Source organism: Thamnophis elegans, chromosome 5 (genome assembly GCF_009769535.1).
Source record: "Thamnophis elegans isolate rThaEle1 chromosome 5, rThaEle1.pri, whole genome shotgun sequence".
NCBI classification, from domain to species: domain Eukaryota; kingdom Metazoa; phylum Chordata; class Lepidosauria; order Squamata; family Colubridae; genus Thamnophis; species Thamnophis elegans.
Genome location: NC_045545.1, coordinates 81,547,449 through 81,564,129, shown reverse-complemented (window position 1 = coordinate 81,564,129; position 16,681 = coordinate 81,547,449). Strand labels below are relative to the sequence as shown.

Genomic DNA, 16,681 nt, shown 5'->3' with positions numbered 1-16,681 from the left:
TTTGTAATGGCTGCGGAATGGTTTTAAAAATGACTTTATCGTTGTGCTTGCTTCATCTTGAACAATGGCTCTTCAAAACTTCATTTTCCCACTTGTAATTAAAACAGCTATCCATCTATCCCATCCTGCTTAGAATTCTTCCTAGTGCATATGTTATATTTTTGTTATCCTGATAACTGCATTTCAGATTAAATCCTGCAGAGTGTAAACTCACAAACTGTGTTCCCTGGGAGGGCAGCTATGCAACCTGAAAAAGTAATCCAATCCATACTTAACAGTTGTGTTGAAGGGCTGAACTTCCCTAAGTTGTTTCTGAAGTCTGCCTGCCAAATGCCACTGCATATTTTCTAAGGTGTTGCGTACCTGTGCGTCCATGTGAGACAAAGAATTTGCAAAAAAAAAAAAAATCTGTCTCTTGTGCCCAGATGTCAATTGTTTTTATGCCCCAACTGTTTTAGATGCAATGGTTCTGTGTAGGAGTGAAAATCTCTCAGCCCACCAATGTCTTTTTTGCTTCCTAGAGGGCATTTATAATATATAATGCTAGTTGTACTATCTGGATATCCGGGTCTTTAAAAATATTTCAGATGGAAATAAATTTTTAAAACGAAAAAATACCATTCCATAGTAAAATTAAAATTTGATTTGCAATCTTAGCTTTCTAGTTTTAAAAGCAATTGATGTATTGGGAGAAATTAATAAATCTTTAATAAGTATCAAAGAAAAAAAACTAATTGAAGGCATGGGAATAGTCTTTTTGCTTGCTGTTGCAGTCTTTAAACTCAAAACTACTTCACAAGACCCAGAGTTGGATGTAATAGATAGTCCTTGACTTATGATTGCAAATGACCCCAAAATTTCTGTTGCTAAGCGAAACATTTCTTAAGTGAATTTTGACTCATTTTACAACCTTTCTTGCCACATTTCTTAAGTGAATCAATTCAGTTATTAAATTAGTGACATGGTTGTTAAGTGAATCTGTCTCCTCCATTGACTTGGCTTCTCAGAAGATCACAAAAGGGATCACATGACCTTAGGACACTGCAACCGTCATAAATATGAGTCAATTGCCAAGCATCTGAATTTTGATCCCATGACCATGGGGATGCAGCAATGGTCATAAATGTGAAAAATGGTCATAAGTCACTTTTCAGTGCCATTTTAAGTGTGAACAGTCACTAAATGAATTGTTGTAAGTTGAGGATTACCTGCACTGTGGACTTTTGTATAATGAAGAGACCTGCAAAAGAGACCTAAGAATATTTTTGAACCTTGCAAGAAAGGCCGGGGGAAACATCCAAAAAGTGGGATAGAAAGATTCTTAAGTTAGCCAGAGAAAAGTTCTGGAAGCTGCTCTTTCTAGCAAGAGATTGTTAGAACTGACTGGGAGTCTCCAAACTTTTGGACTTGGCGTATTCATAATTCTTAAAAAAAAATATATGTAAACAACTGTGTATAATTGGCATATGTGTTTCAACAAAGACCTTTAATAATGTGCCTTGTAGAAGCTGTGCATCTTACGGTCTTTCTGCAATCCTTTGAAACAGTTTGACCAGAGATGACTAAACTTTTGCACACCTTTGTATCCCACTGTCATGGTTAAAATCTATTCCATGGTGGAATCTTTTTGTGTGATAGCATTGAATTGAGACGTTCTAAAGGGTTGGAGGAAGATGGTGGATTAGATAGACAAGATATACTGTGAGTGAAGTGAATAAAATACTGACACTGTGTTGAGAGAGAGAAAAACTATTTCTTCCTCCCTCCCTCCCTTCCTCTGTTCCTTCCTTCTTCCCTCCCTTCTTCTTTCCCTCCCTTCCAGAAATATCAATTCAGTAGGCCTCAATTAGAGTAAAATTTAATTTTACTCCAGAGGGTCAGGAGCACTGTATTCTTGGGAGATATCGTTGCAAAACAAACCAAATCCTGTTATCATGTCTTATTTTTCCCATTCAATTTTTTTATTTAACAATTTTGCGGCATAAGGATATACAGATATAAATAGAGATCCATGTTCATTTTCCCCTTTTACGAAGTACATTAACAGTAACCTGTTCACTTACTTTTGTTTAAAACAAAAGAATATTTTCAAAAAAGATATCTACGAATGAACAAATAATTACAGAGGTTGCCCAATTATTGCACAATATGTCTTTTTTGTAACAATGTACAGAAATGTGTTCCTTACTTTTCTTTATTTTTTTCCCCATCTAAAGATAAAAATGAAGACGGGTTGGAAAGATCAAAAGTAAAAAATCTTGGAGCTACTAGAGAATGCAGCTACTGTGGAAAGTTTTTTCGTTCAAACTATTACCTCAATATTCATCTCAGAACTCATACAGGTAAAGGAAACTTGGATTACGCCTTTGGTGAAGAATCAAAAGGGGAACATTTTAAATAAGTAAAAAACAAATGTGATTCAAATTTGACACTCATTGGAAAAATAGTTTGCTGCATGCTGAGAAAATAGGGTAAGTTTCCCTTGACAGTAGAGACCACCAAATCTAAGGAGACGGTAAAAAAGCTAAACTTTCCTAGAGTTATTGAGGAGATCAGACAACTGTTCGTGTAGATTTCTGGATAATGTGACAAAAATGGCTAGCCGTTGTTGGCTGTTAGAATCCCTAGTGCCGCGTAATGGAGTGAGCTCTCATTACTTGTTCCAGCTTTTGCCAACCTAGCATCTCGAAAGCATGTAAAAATGCAAGTAGAAAAATAGGAACCACCTTTTGGTGGGAATGTAATGGCGCTCCATGCACCTTCGGCGTTTAGTCATGCCGGCCACATGACCACGGAGACGTCTTCGCACAGCGCTGGTTCTTCGGCTTTGAAAAGGAGATGAGCACTGCCCCTTAGAGTCATGAATGACTAGCATGCATGTGCAAGGGAAACCTTTACCATATACATACATACATACATACATACATACATACATACATACAAACAAACAAACAAACAAACAAACAAACAAACAAACAAGAGAGTTCGCTTTCTAAGAGAGATTTTAAAACAGCAATATTAAGGTTCCTGCTATTTGCCAAACTCACTTTATAGCTCACAGTTGATCTGCAGTTGTTAGGATTTTAATCTGGTGTTGGGAGGAAAGACTTCCATTACTTCTGATACCAAGAACGTTGACATATTTCTCAACCCCCCCCCCCACACACACACACCAGTCAATTTTTTTGTTTGTTTCAACCAAACCTGTCTTACTGGTTGGATGATATGGGGGAGGGTGGGAGTGGAGAAAAGAGTGAGTACTGTTCAGGCCAACTTTATCTTCTGGAGTAAAATGAGGCTATGAATTCAACAAATAAATGAATCACTTTGCAAATTGCTGTGATTAGCAGTTGGGAGGCCTAAAGGTCTTGAAACATGCCTTGTATCTCCAGGAGACTGAGCAAGGTAAATATTAAGGATTTGCAGTTCAGTGTTGGAAAAAGCCTCAGGCAGGCTAACAAATGAGTCCTACATGAGCATAAAGACAGAAGAAGAATTAAAGGCTTTAGGCACCACACGCAATATTACTTTGTCCTTACCCTTTCCCTGTCTGCGCTAAGCAAACCATCCCTTTTAATTTCTAAAAATGAAATCAAAGCCAAATACCAATTAGTGCAATTAATGAAACCATTATTCTGGCAAAATATTAATTGTTCTAAGATGTTTAGTTGCAGTAAAGAAAACGGACAGAATTCATTCCTGTTTTCTGGTGAATCAAAAGAAAGGAAGCTTTCTGACTTGGCTCATTATTTTTGCAGGCGAAAAACCATACAAATGTGAATTCTGTGAGTATGCAGCAGCACAGAAAACCTCCCTGCGCTACCATTTAGAGAGACATCACAAGGACAAACACACAGAAGCTTCAGCAGATCTGAAGAGTGACAGTAAAGGGTTATTTCCTTCCCAGGAGACAGGCTTCTTGTCAGTAAGCGCCGGTCATGCTCCAGAAACCAAAAATCTGAAAAGGCTCCTTGAAGACGCCAAAGATGCCAAAGGAGTAGTCCCACCTGTAAAACAACAGAGAGAAGAGTTTTACCCTTTTCACAGTGCGCCCAATAATCTAACTCAGGACACGAGCAAAGCCTTAGACTGTGATGGCTTGAAAGAGGGTGGCGGTGCATCTGTTTCAGGTTTTTTAAAACGTGGTGCAAAAAACACAGTGGAACATCAGGCAAACAGCCTTGTTAATAGAAGTGCAAAAAAGAACTCTGAGTTAACAAAAAATGTGTTTTATGCTGGCAGGACGAAGGCGGATTTAAATGACATTACCGAAAACTCAAAATGCATATTAACAGTTCAAGAAAAGCCCTTAAATTTATCTACCGCCTCTTCTCAGGATGCTCCAGTAATTCTTCATTCTCGGTGTTCCTTAGCAACCAGCACCTGTCCCTTTTGTACTTTCAGGACTTTGTATCCAGAAGTTCTCATCATGCACCAACGGTTGATGCATAAGTCTGCTAATAACCTCAATGCAATGACTAAAAATAGCATTAGAAACAGGGCTGTTCATAAAGCCAGGCGTACAGGCTGCCCACCTTGCCTTTTGGGCAAGGACGTGTTGCCCCTGCCTCTTAATTCCAGGAAAACCAAATCTTCCTCACTCGCTCAGTCAAAATCTTTGCCTGTGGAGAAGGCGAGGCAGTGCCCCACCCCACAGAGCAAAGGGCCCATTCTCTCAGGACAAAACGCCAGCAGCTGGTCCCCGAGCAACTTGAAATCATGCAAACCTCAAATGATCGGCATCCCGATTAATAACTGTAGGCAGGAAATGCACCAGAGCCCTGGTCGCTCTTCAGTGCAAGATAAAGGGAAATCAAGACTTTTGGCTTCTCTGTCAGGGACAGGCAATAGCGACATCAACAGCTCTTCGGAGAACCCTTTGAACAAAGCTAGCCGAGAAGTAGAGTTTTTGAGTAACAGATCCGCTGGGAATAGATATATGGGATTTGACGGACTGCCTGCAAAAAGACTTCGGCCTAATCTCTTCGCTCTGGAACAGATGGACTCTGCTCGACATCGGACAGAGAGTGAAACTGCTAGATTATCTCTTTCAGGCAAATATTCAGGTCTGCTCCCTCACACCAAGCATGCCTCTCTCCTTTTCAAACAAGGGCTCATGAGCTCCGACAGAGACGCTGTGAATCCAATGACTGTTGTAAAACCATATGAAACATACAACCCAGGACCGTTTGCCAGTTCCTGTGGATCAAGTGCCAGCCACGTCCCCAGCTCTTCAAAAGAAGGTATGTGCTTTGTTAGCTTTTCAGCAAATGAATGATGGAGAAATTAAGACATTCTTTAAAATAAAGAGTACTTGCCAAACGGAATTGTAATCCCATGTAGCCATGGGATATAGCAGGGGTCAGCAACCCATGCAGCTCTGGAGCCGCATGTGGTCCTCTGCTGCGGCTCTGTTTCCCATCGGCTCCACAATTGATAGGCCTTTCAATTAGGACAGGTAGGGGAAAATGGATGGCATGCTAGGAGGAGATTCTGTGGTGGGGGAACCGGACTTCCGGTTCGGCTCCAGAATTGAACAAGGGAACTTCCGGTTGGGAACTTTGTGGCTCTTTGAGTGTTTAAGGTTGCTGACCCCTGGGATATAGGTATCTTGCACTGAATAGGTCCTGTCTTAATTTGTATTCCTTTGTTCATGTGTTGTAATGTTTCTTACTAGGAAAAAGACCGGTGTCATATCAACACCTATCTAACACCTTGCTGCAAAAGCGAAGTTATGAGACCTTCATTGGCAATACCCACAGCCGCCTGAATGATAAGAAAACATGATTTGGCTGCAACAGATGGTAAGGCACATTTCATACAGAAATGGACATATTTTACATTTTTAGTGCTATCTGAAAGACCCGTGAGCCACTATCAGGTATTCAGCTGGTTTGGACTGGTTCGCCAAACCAGTAGTTGAAATCGCAGGTGGCCCCACCCGCGCCAGATTTATGACGGTCTTTTTAGGCATGTTTAAGCCATGCGCATGCGTGCAAGCCACACATGAGAGCAAAGTGCGTGCATGGACAGCCATGCGCATGTGTCGATGGGGCATGTGCATGCGTAGCGAGCTCTCACATTTGTGGACCGGTAGGGAAAGTAAGTGAATACCACCTCTGGTCACTGTGTCTTGCTGAATTGCAGCTCCATCAGTTTCTACTATACCTGTGCTGACTGGGTTCTCCGGGAGTTATAGGGTGTTAAACTGTTTCATTGAGGGCTGCATCAGGGTTGTGTTGGACCTGGGAAACCGGGGGGGGGGGGGGGGCATGGCCAGCTCGACATCACTGATGTAAGGGGCACCTGTGGTGGCCTGAGTGCTTTGCCAGCAAAAACAGGCTTCTAATCTCCGTTTTTGGCTGGTACAACCTCCTGCAACCCTCTGCCAGCGAAAACTGAGCAGGTGAGGGATTAAAGGTTTAGGTAAATTGTCCATTTTAAAGTGTGTGTAATTTTGGGGAGATCATGAAGTTACCCTAGATCCCAAGTAGTATCCTAGAACTGTATTCCAAAGTATGGGCGAGCCAAAACAAAATTATATTTGATTTTACTTAAAAGTTAATGAAATAATCAATCAAATGTAGTTAATAAGATCATACATTTAACACATTTCCTGTACTGATATTTTAAAAATTAGATTTTGGCAGTAACCTTTGAAATATCCCAAATAGCCATTTTTAAGATTGGAGGACCCAATTTCTATGCCTCCAGTTTGCAAAATGTTAAGAGGAATAACTGGAATATGTGTTAAGCGGGGCTCAAATGATTAAAATAGCATTAAAATAACCTGTCCAGAAAATTATTGTGCTTTCACTTTCTGTTAGGTAGGAAAATATTGGCCGAACCAAAATTCCAAGTACCCATCACTGCCCAATGCTTGCTATAGTTCCTAAGAGGCTTGTTTATTAGTATATCTTCCTGGGAGAGAGAGACGGAATCTAAATTAGGCTTCTGTTCAGATCTACTTTGCTTCACTTAAAGAGCAGTCTTAAGAGCATTCAACTAAAATCTTTTCTCCCACAGTTGTTGTTCTGCTGCCAAATAGCCAAAAAGGATAACAGGAGTTGCTCAAGAAGACAAAGTGTAATTCTGGGCTAATGCGATTGCTATCTTTAAGAATAAGGAAACATGTAGGAAAGAATGTCAAGGTTCCAAGTAACACCCCTCTAACGAAAGAAGACTCAGAGGCCTGAGTTTCCTCGAAGTTCCATTTTATTAGAGATGTCATATCGGCACATCTGGGAAAACCCGAATCTGAAAAGTTTCCAGGTTTTCCCCACCCAAGTGAAAGTTCAAGTCCCTACCCAGCACCCACATGTCCATCACATGATCCAATCAATGCACTATCCAAAACTGGAGATGCCTCCGAGCCACCTCATCACAGCTGCAGGGCAAGGTGGCCTTGACTCTCTGAGAAAGAATGTTGTTTTGACTATATATTACCCACACTCTATATCCATGATGGCGAACCTATGGCATGCATGCCACAGGTGTCACGCGGAGGGAGCCCTCTGCGGGCACGTGAGCCGTTGCCCCAGCTCAGATCAACCGCACGGTGTGCCCCCTGCACCCCCTTTTGTCCCAGGAGGCTGTAGGGAGTCTTGCTAGGCCCAAAATGGGGTGCGGGGGTTGTGTGCATGGGGGGGGATACATGCATGTGCAGGGGGGCGGAGCGCATGGGTGCACACACATTGCATTAGGGGTGTGGGCACACAAGCACGCTTTCGGCACGCAATGACAAAAAGGTTAGCCATCACGGCTCTATATAATCCCCACCTCCCATTTTCCCACAGTAGAAAATGTGGCAGGTCTAAAAGGCCCAAAGGAAAAAGATGGCTACCAGGTCTGACAGAGAACAGAGTTTGACGCATAATATACTGTTCTGGACTTTAGAGAGCTGGACTCTTGAGACGGATTAGTTTCAGGCTGTTGGCTTAGATTTTACAGGGATGAGGCCTGTCATTTGTCCCTGCCTTCACTGGTTTGTTTCCCCCCCCCCCCCCAAATTACAGGCCATACTTTGATAAATCCTGGCAAAGATTGTTTTAATGTATCAAACAGTGTTTGATTGCAGTACAATCTTCTACAGGCAAGATACAGCTATAGTAAAAGAAAAAACAACGATGCTGATTTATTTAAAACATTTATATGGCTTGCCCATCTGATATCAAACTCTTGTCAGCTCCCAACCAACAGTTGAAACAACACTAGGAATAAAACAACATTATACCTACATATATCTATTAAAACCATAAACATTACAAGCCTGGCACCAAAGCCAAGTCCATCGTTAAATCTTTTCATCCATCTCACCCTATCCCAGCACTTGGAGAAAAGTGGGTTCTTATCAGCCTTACCTGAAAGACTTTGGCAGACTTCTGTCGGACTCTTCACAGACTGGTTGTAATCGTTATGGGCTGTGAATGAACATAAGTCACAGTGGTTTAAATAAAAAGAGGGGCTTTGGAACTAAGCGTAGGATTTTTTTACTGTCTCAGGAAGCCTAGGTCAAAACGCTTCCCTTTGAAATCAGGCAGACTTCTCCCTTAACACTGAAGACCCTCTTTATCTCCCCTGAAACTCTGCCGGAGACCTAATTGCCAATTAGTTTTGCAAGGCCAAACAGAGCATAGAGTCAAACGGAGCTTCAGAGTTTAAACCGACCAGAACAAACAAAATTGCTACCTGCAAAGTCTCACGTCTGTTTGCTCCTCTTTTATGTCTTATGGGAGGGGCCAATCACCTCCAAGCCTTACTCCCGAATTGCCCCTATTGTCTTAATGGTTCTTGCCTTCGGGCAGCTCTGCGCATGCGCGTACTGGGAACAGGCTCCCCCTGTTCCTCTGCTGATGTCAGACTCCGGAGGCAGCATATACCTACCAGATGGCCCTGCCCCTCCCCCTCTGCCTCCGACGCAGAGTCCTCACCCGAGCCTTCCCCAAACTCCAGAACTGGCCATGTTCCTCCCCAACCTCCTCACTGTCCAACTCTGCTGCCAGCTCCACAGGCTGCCAGCGGACTTCAACAGGAAGATCCTATTGGATAGTAGTGTTTAAGGCGGAAGTGTGCCATATTAACTGTTCTGATAGGTAAATGTTCTTTGTGGGACTTCTCTACATGTACACCCTATAGCGGTGGTGATGTGATAATATGATCTGAAAATTGGAGTGGGGTTTGGTGTTTTGTTTTTTGTTTTTTTTTTGCTTCCCAGAAATGTTATGTATTTAAGTTTCCAGAGTATGTATGATTTGTGTCTTTTGTTTCACCATAAAGTAATGATATTTCTTCCTAAGATGGTTTTGAGGTTAAGGTTTGTAACTAGAACTTATTAGATTTGATTTCAGGGCCTCAGCAGGTAACTGTTGGAAAATACTGTAACTTTACAACCGACACATCATAGTTTCCACAGGCCAGTTTCCATTGCAACCTTCAATAACGTAAAATGAAATCCGACCCCAAAGACTTTTTACCTAAACCTCAATACCATATTTCCTGCTTTTTGTAGTAAATCTTTAGGAAGATCAATCCCTTTACAATGTCTAGAAACGATGCTAAAAAGTACTTGTTTTTGCATCTGTTGTGAGTCGTTTGAAAATAATTTTTTTCTCCTTGTATTCCAGGTAGGAAGACGCAGACTTTGAATTCCCTTACAGTTCGTCTCTTGAGAATTGATAGAATGACGGAAGCTAACAAACGAAGCTGTGATTTTACTGTGCACAGAGGAAAAACACTACAGTTGTGTAATGGAAGATTTGATCCTGTTTGGATGAAGCGCAATGTAAAACGTTGTTGTCCAAGACAATGTTGTCTAAGTGTGCGTGTATCTTTTCCCAATCTTGAATAATATTTTTTTTCTTAGAATTACTGTAGACCAAATATCCGACTTAAATATATATTTTGCATAAGTGAGTGCTGCTGATGTTGTGTGCAGTCCTTGCATCTCAGGTAAAGCTGTACATTCTGTTTCCCTCCTTGAAATACAGAGAGATTTTTTTTTTCTCTAAATATTTTCAGGTTTTGTTTTTTTCCTTAAAAAGATAATTTTCAAAATGAAACTTAGGTTCATTTTAAGCACAATCATTGCCTTGTCAGATTGTATCAGGAACATTCTGCACCAAAAAAGACCATGCTGTCTTTGGATACATGTTTTTTTTTTCTTCTGAAATTGAACCTTGTTTTATTTTTCACTTCCATAAAGGAATGGGATTAATTGATTGCACTCTTGGGCAGTGTAAGATATGGGTCTCCAACTTTGCAACTTTAAGACTTATGGACTTCAACTCCCAGAATTCTCGAGAATTGAAGTTCACAAGATTGGAGACCTCTGGTATAGGGATTAAAGTTACTCAGACCTTTGACATGAAGACAATTCTTACAATGAACACAGAATGTTTCTAACTGTATGCCTTCAGGGTATTTCAGTTTACCCCTTTTTCTTATATTAAATGCCATTTTCACCTCTACACGTGCATCATTTTGCAAAAATGTATAGATGTAAATAGATTGTGTACATATGCCTAAGAGGGAAGGTAAGATTCCTCTCAAATACCATGTATGTATGTATGTATGTATATGTGTATACATACATACATACATACACATATATACACTTGACAAACTGAAGGTTCAATCTGCCTCCCTCACATGGCTTCATAGATGAAGATTATCACAGGTTGCTCTGCTTTTCTCCTCTCCTTGTCCCCATCTCAAAGATTGTTTGCTTTGGGTCAGGATAAAATTTTAGATACACTGTGATGCACACAGAAGTTGCCTTGAATTGGAGGCTTGTGGTTCCTTAAAGAGATTCTGCAGCCACACTTCTCCCATATAAGCTACGTGTGCAATTTGGGACTCATTTGAAAAATTTAGGCATATGCCCAGCACGGTTTGCCAAAATCAAAATTGTGTATAAAGGGGACTTGTGAGGTAATTTTTGTCTGTCCACACTTCGTAAGTAGTTCAGCCCAAAGTTGAGTGATAAATTTAACGGGGAAAGATGGTTTGCTATTTTTGTTTTGTTTTCAAAACCCTAGAAGGTTTTTTTTGGTTTGTTTCCAACTGCACACAACTGAAAATTGAATAGGAGAATGATTTGCTGGCTGAAAAAAATGAATTGTACATGTTGAAGCTGGATGTTCCAAGCATTTTGTAAAAGCTTTTATAACAATAGCTTAAATGTTATTTTCTGTTTGACATACCCATGTTTCCAGAACAAAAATGGTTTCAAAAATACTTTTTGCACTGTTGAGAATGTGTTTCCTATCAGATGTAAATATGCAAAAGCTAGGTAGACATTCTTGGAAATTTTCTTCACACCCAGCAAGCAACTTTGGAAGCGTTTTAATTTTCTGACTTTCTGTGCGTGAAAAAAAAAATGCATCTCTATAAAACTGGCAATGGAATGAAGTGCTGTGTATCAGGAAATTGTACAAAATTTACCCTTTTCCTGTTCATAAGCTGAGCCATATGTACATAAAATCTAGATTTCTTTTCCTAGTTTTGCACTTTTATAGCCTATTTTTGAAGATGAATACATTTGGAAGATGGCTGATCTATTTTTGCCTGAACCTTCAATGAGTCTTGTCTCTCTTTTTTTTTCTGTTTTTAAGTAATGGAGCTTAATGAAATAATAATTAAAAAAAACAGATCAGGACTGTATTTAATTACAGGTTTTAAAAGCATATCTTTCTTTTTGTTGGTGCAGCCATTTGGAAGCTTCGGAATTGGAGATAAAATTAAGAACAGAGACCTTAGTTCCCAGTCAGGGTTCCCAGTCCCATTTCCCTTTTAAGCACAGGAATTACTGCAGCACAAGCTTTTTTCCTGTCCTACTGTAAGTCTCTGTGAAAGGCCCTGGCTGACTCTTGTTCTAGTCCAGTGATGGCGAACCTATGGCACACGTGCTGGAAGTGGCACACAGAGCCATCTCTCTGGGCATGTGAACTACTGCCTATTGCTCTTCCAGGTTCCAGCATACTGACCAGCTGGTCTTCATGTGTGCGGGAGCACCGGAAACTGGAAAAGCGGCCACAGGAAGATGATCTTCTGATTTCTGAAATGCACATGCGCATGAGCCAGCTGGTCTTCGCATGTGCATGCGCACCAGCAACTGGAAGACCAGGTGGCCGTTGCACATTCACGTTCCAGAAACCAGAAGATCATCTTCCCGGCACATGCATACGTTTCAAGTGGCTGCTCTTCCAGTTTCCGGCACCGGCCAGCTGCTCTTTGTGCACATATGTGGGCCAGAAATCGGAAGACCAAATGGACGGTCCGCCGGAAATCGGAAGATCATCTTCCCAGCATGCACATGCGCACCGGGTTGCTGATCTTCTGGTTTGTGGCGCATGCGCTTGTTTGCTCGTTTTGGCTCTGGGTGCCGAAAAGTTTCGCCAACACTGTTCTAGTCTATATCAGAGTTAGATCGGGTTGCAGGAGGGAGTAATAGTCCTTTCCTTCACACTTCTGATGTTATATTTGCAGCAACTTCTTCAGGGTCTCACAATGGTCTGGTTCTTCTTTGAGCTGATCTATACATCTGGAGGATGTCCAGATAGAGGAAAGCTGTTGATGGGATATTGCAAAAGAGTCCTTAATCATAGTCCACTAAACCTTTCTGGACAAAGATGTACCAACCAGGTCAAAAGGAAAAGATGCTGCTTATTTGTAGTTATTTGTAAATTACAACATTGGTCTCCAAAATAGGTTTGCCCATCAGTATTAACTATGGGATACTACTGTGTGTTTCTTTTCTTCTTTTTGGTAATAGTGATGAGAATGCTGGTACAATTGTTATATTTATTTCTTTCTACCATGATTTATAATTGTTAAATTCTTACATTATTGAACTGTAGACACCATAAAAATCATTTAATTTATGCTGTGTTTTCAATTTAGTGCAATTTGTTTTATAAATACAAATGTGAAGGGTTGGGTTTTTGTTTTGAAAATACTTTTGTGGTCCTTTACTTTTTTGGTCTTCGGAATATATTTGAAAAGCACCATATAGGGAAAATGTTGATTCATAGTTACGAGTTGAGAGAGATGGTGTCCTGTCATATTTTTTGGAGTATAAGACGCACCAAGATTTTGAAGAGGCAAATTAAAAAAAAAAGGTTTTGCACTCTGCAGACCTCCCAAAAATGGCCTGTTTTTAACAAAAACGGGCCCATTTTTTGTCAAAAAATAGGGCATGCATAGCCTTTTGGAGGCGTATAGAGAGCTGCTGGGAGGGGGGAAAAACAAGCAAAAAAGCAGCCCATTTTTCACTCATTTTTCCCCTCCCCAGCCCCCAGGAGCATTCTGAAAGCCGCCTAAAGGCTATGCACGGCCATTTTGGTGACGGGGCAGGGTATTGGGAGGCCAAAAATGCTGTATTCAGTGTATAAGACGCACCTAGATTTTCACACTTTTTGAGGGAAAAAGGTATGTCTTATACTCCAAAAGATACGGTATTTCACATGGTTACAAAGAATATTTACTTTGTGGTTGTGTGTGTTTGTGTGTATGTATTGGGAGTGGGAAAAAAATCAACAGTGACTCGTGGTGGAAGGCAAGGGGAGTCACATTGATGAAGGCAGCTTTGGAGCATTGCAAGATGTCAGTTATGTCCAGAAGAGGCAGACTTTACACGAAGGGTGAGCAATTAATATTTCCAAGGGACCACATGAGAAATTGGGATTGTTGTGGAGGGCTGAAGCAATACACTGAATAGCACCCACATGTTGAGGGAAAAGAGAGCGCACAGTCTCACTTCAGCCCAACCACCACTTTTCTGTCATAGATGCCAAAACGTTGCCTTGCTAGCTGACGAAATAGCAATGGCACTTAGACTTATATACAGCCCTCTCTAAGCGATTTACAGAGTTGGCCTATTGCCCCCAACAATCTGGGTCATCATTTTACCCATCTCAGAAGATAGAGTCAATCTTGAGCCAGTGAGAATTGAACTGCTGGCAATCAGCAGAATTAACCTGCAATACTGCATTCTAACCACTATGCCACCACAGATCTAAAGGAGTGCGCTCTTCTCCCGCCCCCATGGTGCACTTACATTTTATTTTCTAACTTCCAATTGACCTCACATGAGCGAGACAATGCAGAGGTGGCCTCAGGGCCATAAAATGCCCAGGTTTGGTTTATTCTGTGATGTTACATTCATTTAACAAAAGAAACAAGATTCTATGGACACCACTGGAAATGGAAGTCTTCCCTCTGGTCTACTAGGAACTATGTGTGTTTTCTCAAGAAGCAATCATATAAAAAGAACTTGTAGATTTTGCCTTAGTTCAGCCAGGTCACTAACAGAAACACAGCATGTTGCATTTTGGCTTGCATGTTAGTTCCCCCATGTTCAGCTACTCTGTGGTTTAATAACAGTGTTTTTCAAAGTCCACTTTTAAGTTGAGTGGACTTCAACTCCCCAAATTCTCAACCGTGCTACCTGAGTTTGAAAATTATGCAAGTTTGAAAAACAGACATTAAATAACTTATGTGCAAATTATATGTGGTTTTGCAAATTAGATTTGGTGCTGGCTTGGAGGGAGTAGGTTCTGACAGGTTCTGGAGAACCGATAGCGGAAATTTTGAGTAGTTTAGAGAACCCGTAGTGGAGATTTTGTGTAGTTCAGAAAACCGACAAATGCCACCTCTGGCTGGCCCCAGAGTGAGGTGGGAATGGAGATTTTGCAGTATCCTTCCCCTGCCACGCCCACCAAGCCACACCCACAGAACCGGTAGTAAAAAAAAATGAATTTCACCACTGATTATAGGAGAACTTTTTTCTATTGCTAGCTAAAGATCTTTTCAATGATGTTCAAGATTTTTGAAGCATAAACTTCCATTACATTTTGCAGTGATCCAGTTTTGCTAGATTCAGATTTAAATGAAAGCATTGGATGGCTACCTTGAAATACTATTTGATACAGTAGACTCAGTTTGGTGTAGCTGGCCTAGAAACGGATATTGTGAATTCTAGCCTTGCCTTAGGCATGAAAGCCAGCTGGTGACTTCGGGCCAGTCGCTGTCTCAGCCCAACCTACCTCACAGTAGTGGTTGGTACCAGTGCCTGTCGGGAACACCAGGTACCGTTCCGGTACGGTGCTCCAGAGGGCCCATCCGCCTGCCCGAGCTCCTTATCTGTATTTGAGCTCTTCTGCGCATGGCACCTGCGTGACAATCTGCCAAGCAGCTGGAGCGTTGCAGAGGCTTGCGGAGGTGTCGCAAGAGGTAAGGATGCATGTGCGCATGCGCTGCACGCATTCATGTGGATGCCGGGCCCCGTTGCACCGTACTGGTTGCAACGGGTTCCAGAACCCACCACTGCCTCAGGGTGGTTGTGGGGAACATAGGACAAAGGAATATTTGATATGTTTACTACCTAGATATTTTTTATAAAAATAATAAAGCCAGAATAAAGAAATAAATAAAAATAATTGAAGAGGTTCTATTCCTTCAGGTGGATTTCATGGCATAAACTTTCAGTTTCTTTCTGTGATTTATATCCAATTCTCTGAATAGTTACCGTATTTTTCAGAGTATGAGACACACCTTTCCCCCCAAAACAGGTTGAAAATCTGGATGCTTATACACTGAATACAGCAATTTTTGCCTCCTGAAACCGCCCCCTTCACCAAAATGGCCATGCATAGCCTTTAGGAGGCTTTTAGAGAGCTTCTGGGGCTGGGGATGGCAGAAATGAGCAAAAAATGGCCTGGTGTTTGCTCAATTTTGGTCCCCCCCCCCTGCCCCCAGGAGTATTCTATAAGCCTTCATAAGGATATCCATGCCCCTTTTTTGATGAAAAATGGGCCACCAAGGCCTGGGGTTTTGTAAAAATTTTTTCCCATTAAATAATACGAAGAACTGGAAAAAGTTATTTCTTTTTGAGTAAAGATTTTGTTCCTTGGAGGTTGTTCTATTTCGCTTTTCAGAATGATTTCATGTTAGACATTTCTGTCTGTCTCATATATTCCACAAGGGGGCACCCCAAGGCTAGTTGACATTAATTTCCCAATAGCTGTAAATCCTTTTTGTACAAATGCTTGCTAGTGAACACTGAAAATAAGCAATTTGATTTTGTTCTTACAAATGCCAGCTCAAGAATGTTTGCAACTGAATTCCATTTTAAATCATTCTTCCAAGTGGTTGGAATTTGGGGCCCAACAATGTCTGGACATTTAAAAGTTGTCCATCCCGTGTCCCATTCAAATCTGTGCATCACTACTTCATAATCTTTATCTTCTATCAGAAGCATTTCATGTTGCTGCACCAACCCATCAACTGAATAGAGCTGTTACATCAGTGTTGATTCTGTGTAATAAAGGTGTGTGTGTGTGTGTTTGAAATGAAATGAATATTCTAATTTAGATAATTAGGCCAGCAGAAAAGGGTGTCAGGCTTCTGACCAGTAAATGTCTTACTTAACAACAGAAGTAAGATAAAAGTAAAGGTTTCCCTTGACCATATGTGCTAGTCGTTCCTGACTCTAGGGGGTAGTGCTCATCTCCATTTCAAAGCTGAAGAGCCAGAACTGTCTGAAGACGACTCCGTGGTCATGTGGCCAGTATGACTAAATGCCGAAGGCGCATGGAACTCTGTTACCTTCCCACCAAAGGTGGCTCCTATTTTTCTACTTGCGTTTTATGTCCTTTCGAACTGCTAGGCTGGCAAAAGCTGG

At 41.3% G+C, this 16,681-nt stretch overlaps 1 protein-coding gene across 1 annotated transcript in view; it reads left to right on the top strand.

Annotated features, from left to right (window-relative positions):
- Positions 1–11,671, top strand: part of ZNF217 (zinc finger protein 217) — a 37,055-nt gene extending 25,384 nt beyond the window's left edge. The window contains exons 3-6 of the mRNA XM_032218285.1: positions 2,217–2,342; positions 3,759–5,243; positions 5,678–5,804; positions 9,624–11,671. Coding sequence (XP_032074176.1) covers positions 2,217–2,342; positions 3,759–5,243; positions 5,678–5,787 — 1,721 coding nt within the window. The 3' untranslated portion in view covers positions 5,788–5,804; positions 9,624–11,671. The remainder of the gene's footprint in view (positions 1–2,216; positions 2,343–3,758; positions 5,244–5,677; positions 5,805–9,623) is intronic.
- The last annotated feature ends 5,010 nt before the right edge of the window (positions 11,672–16,681 follow it).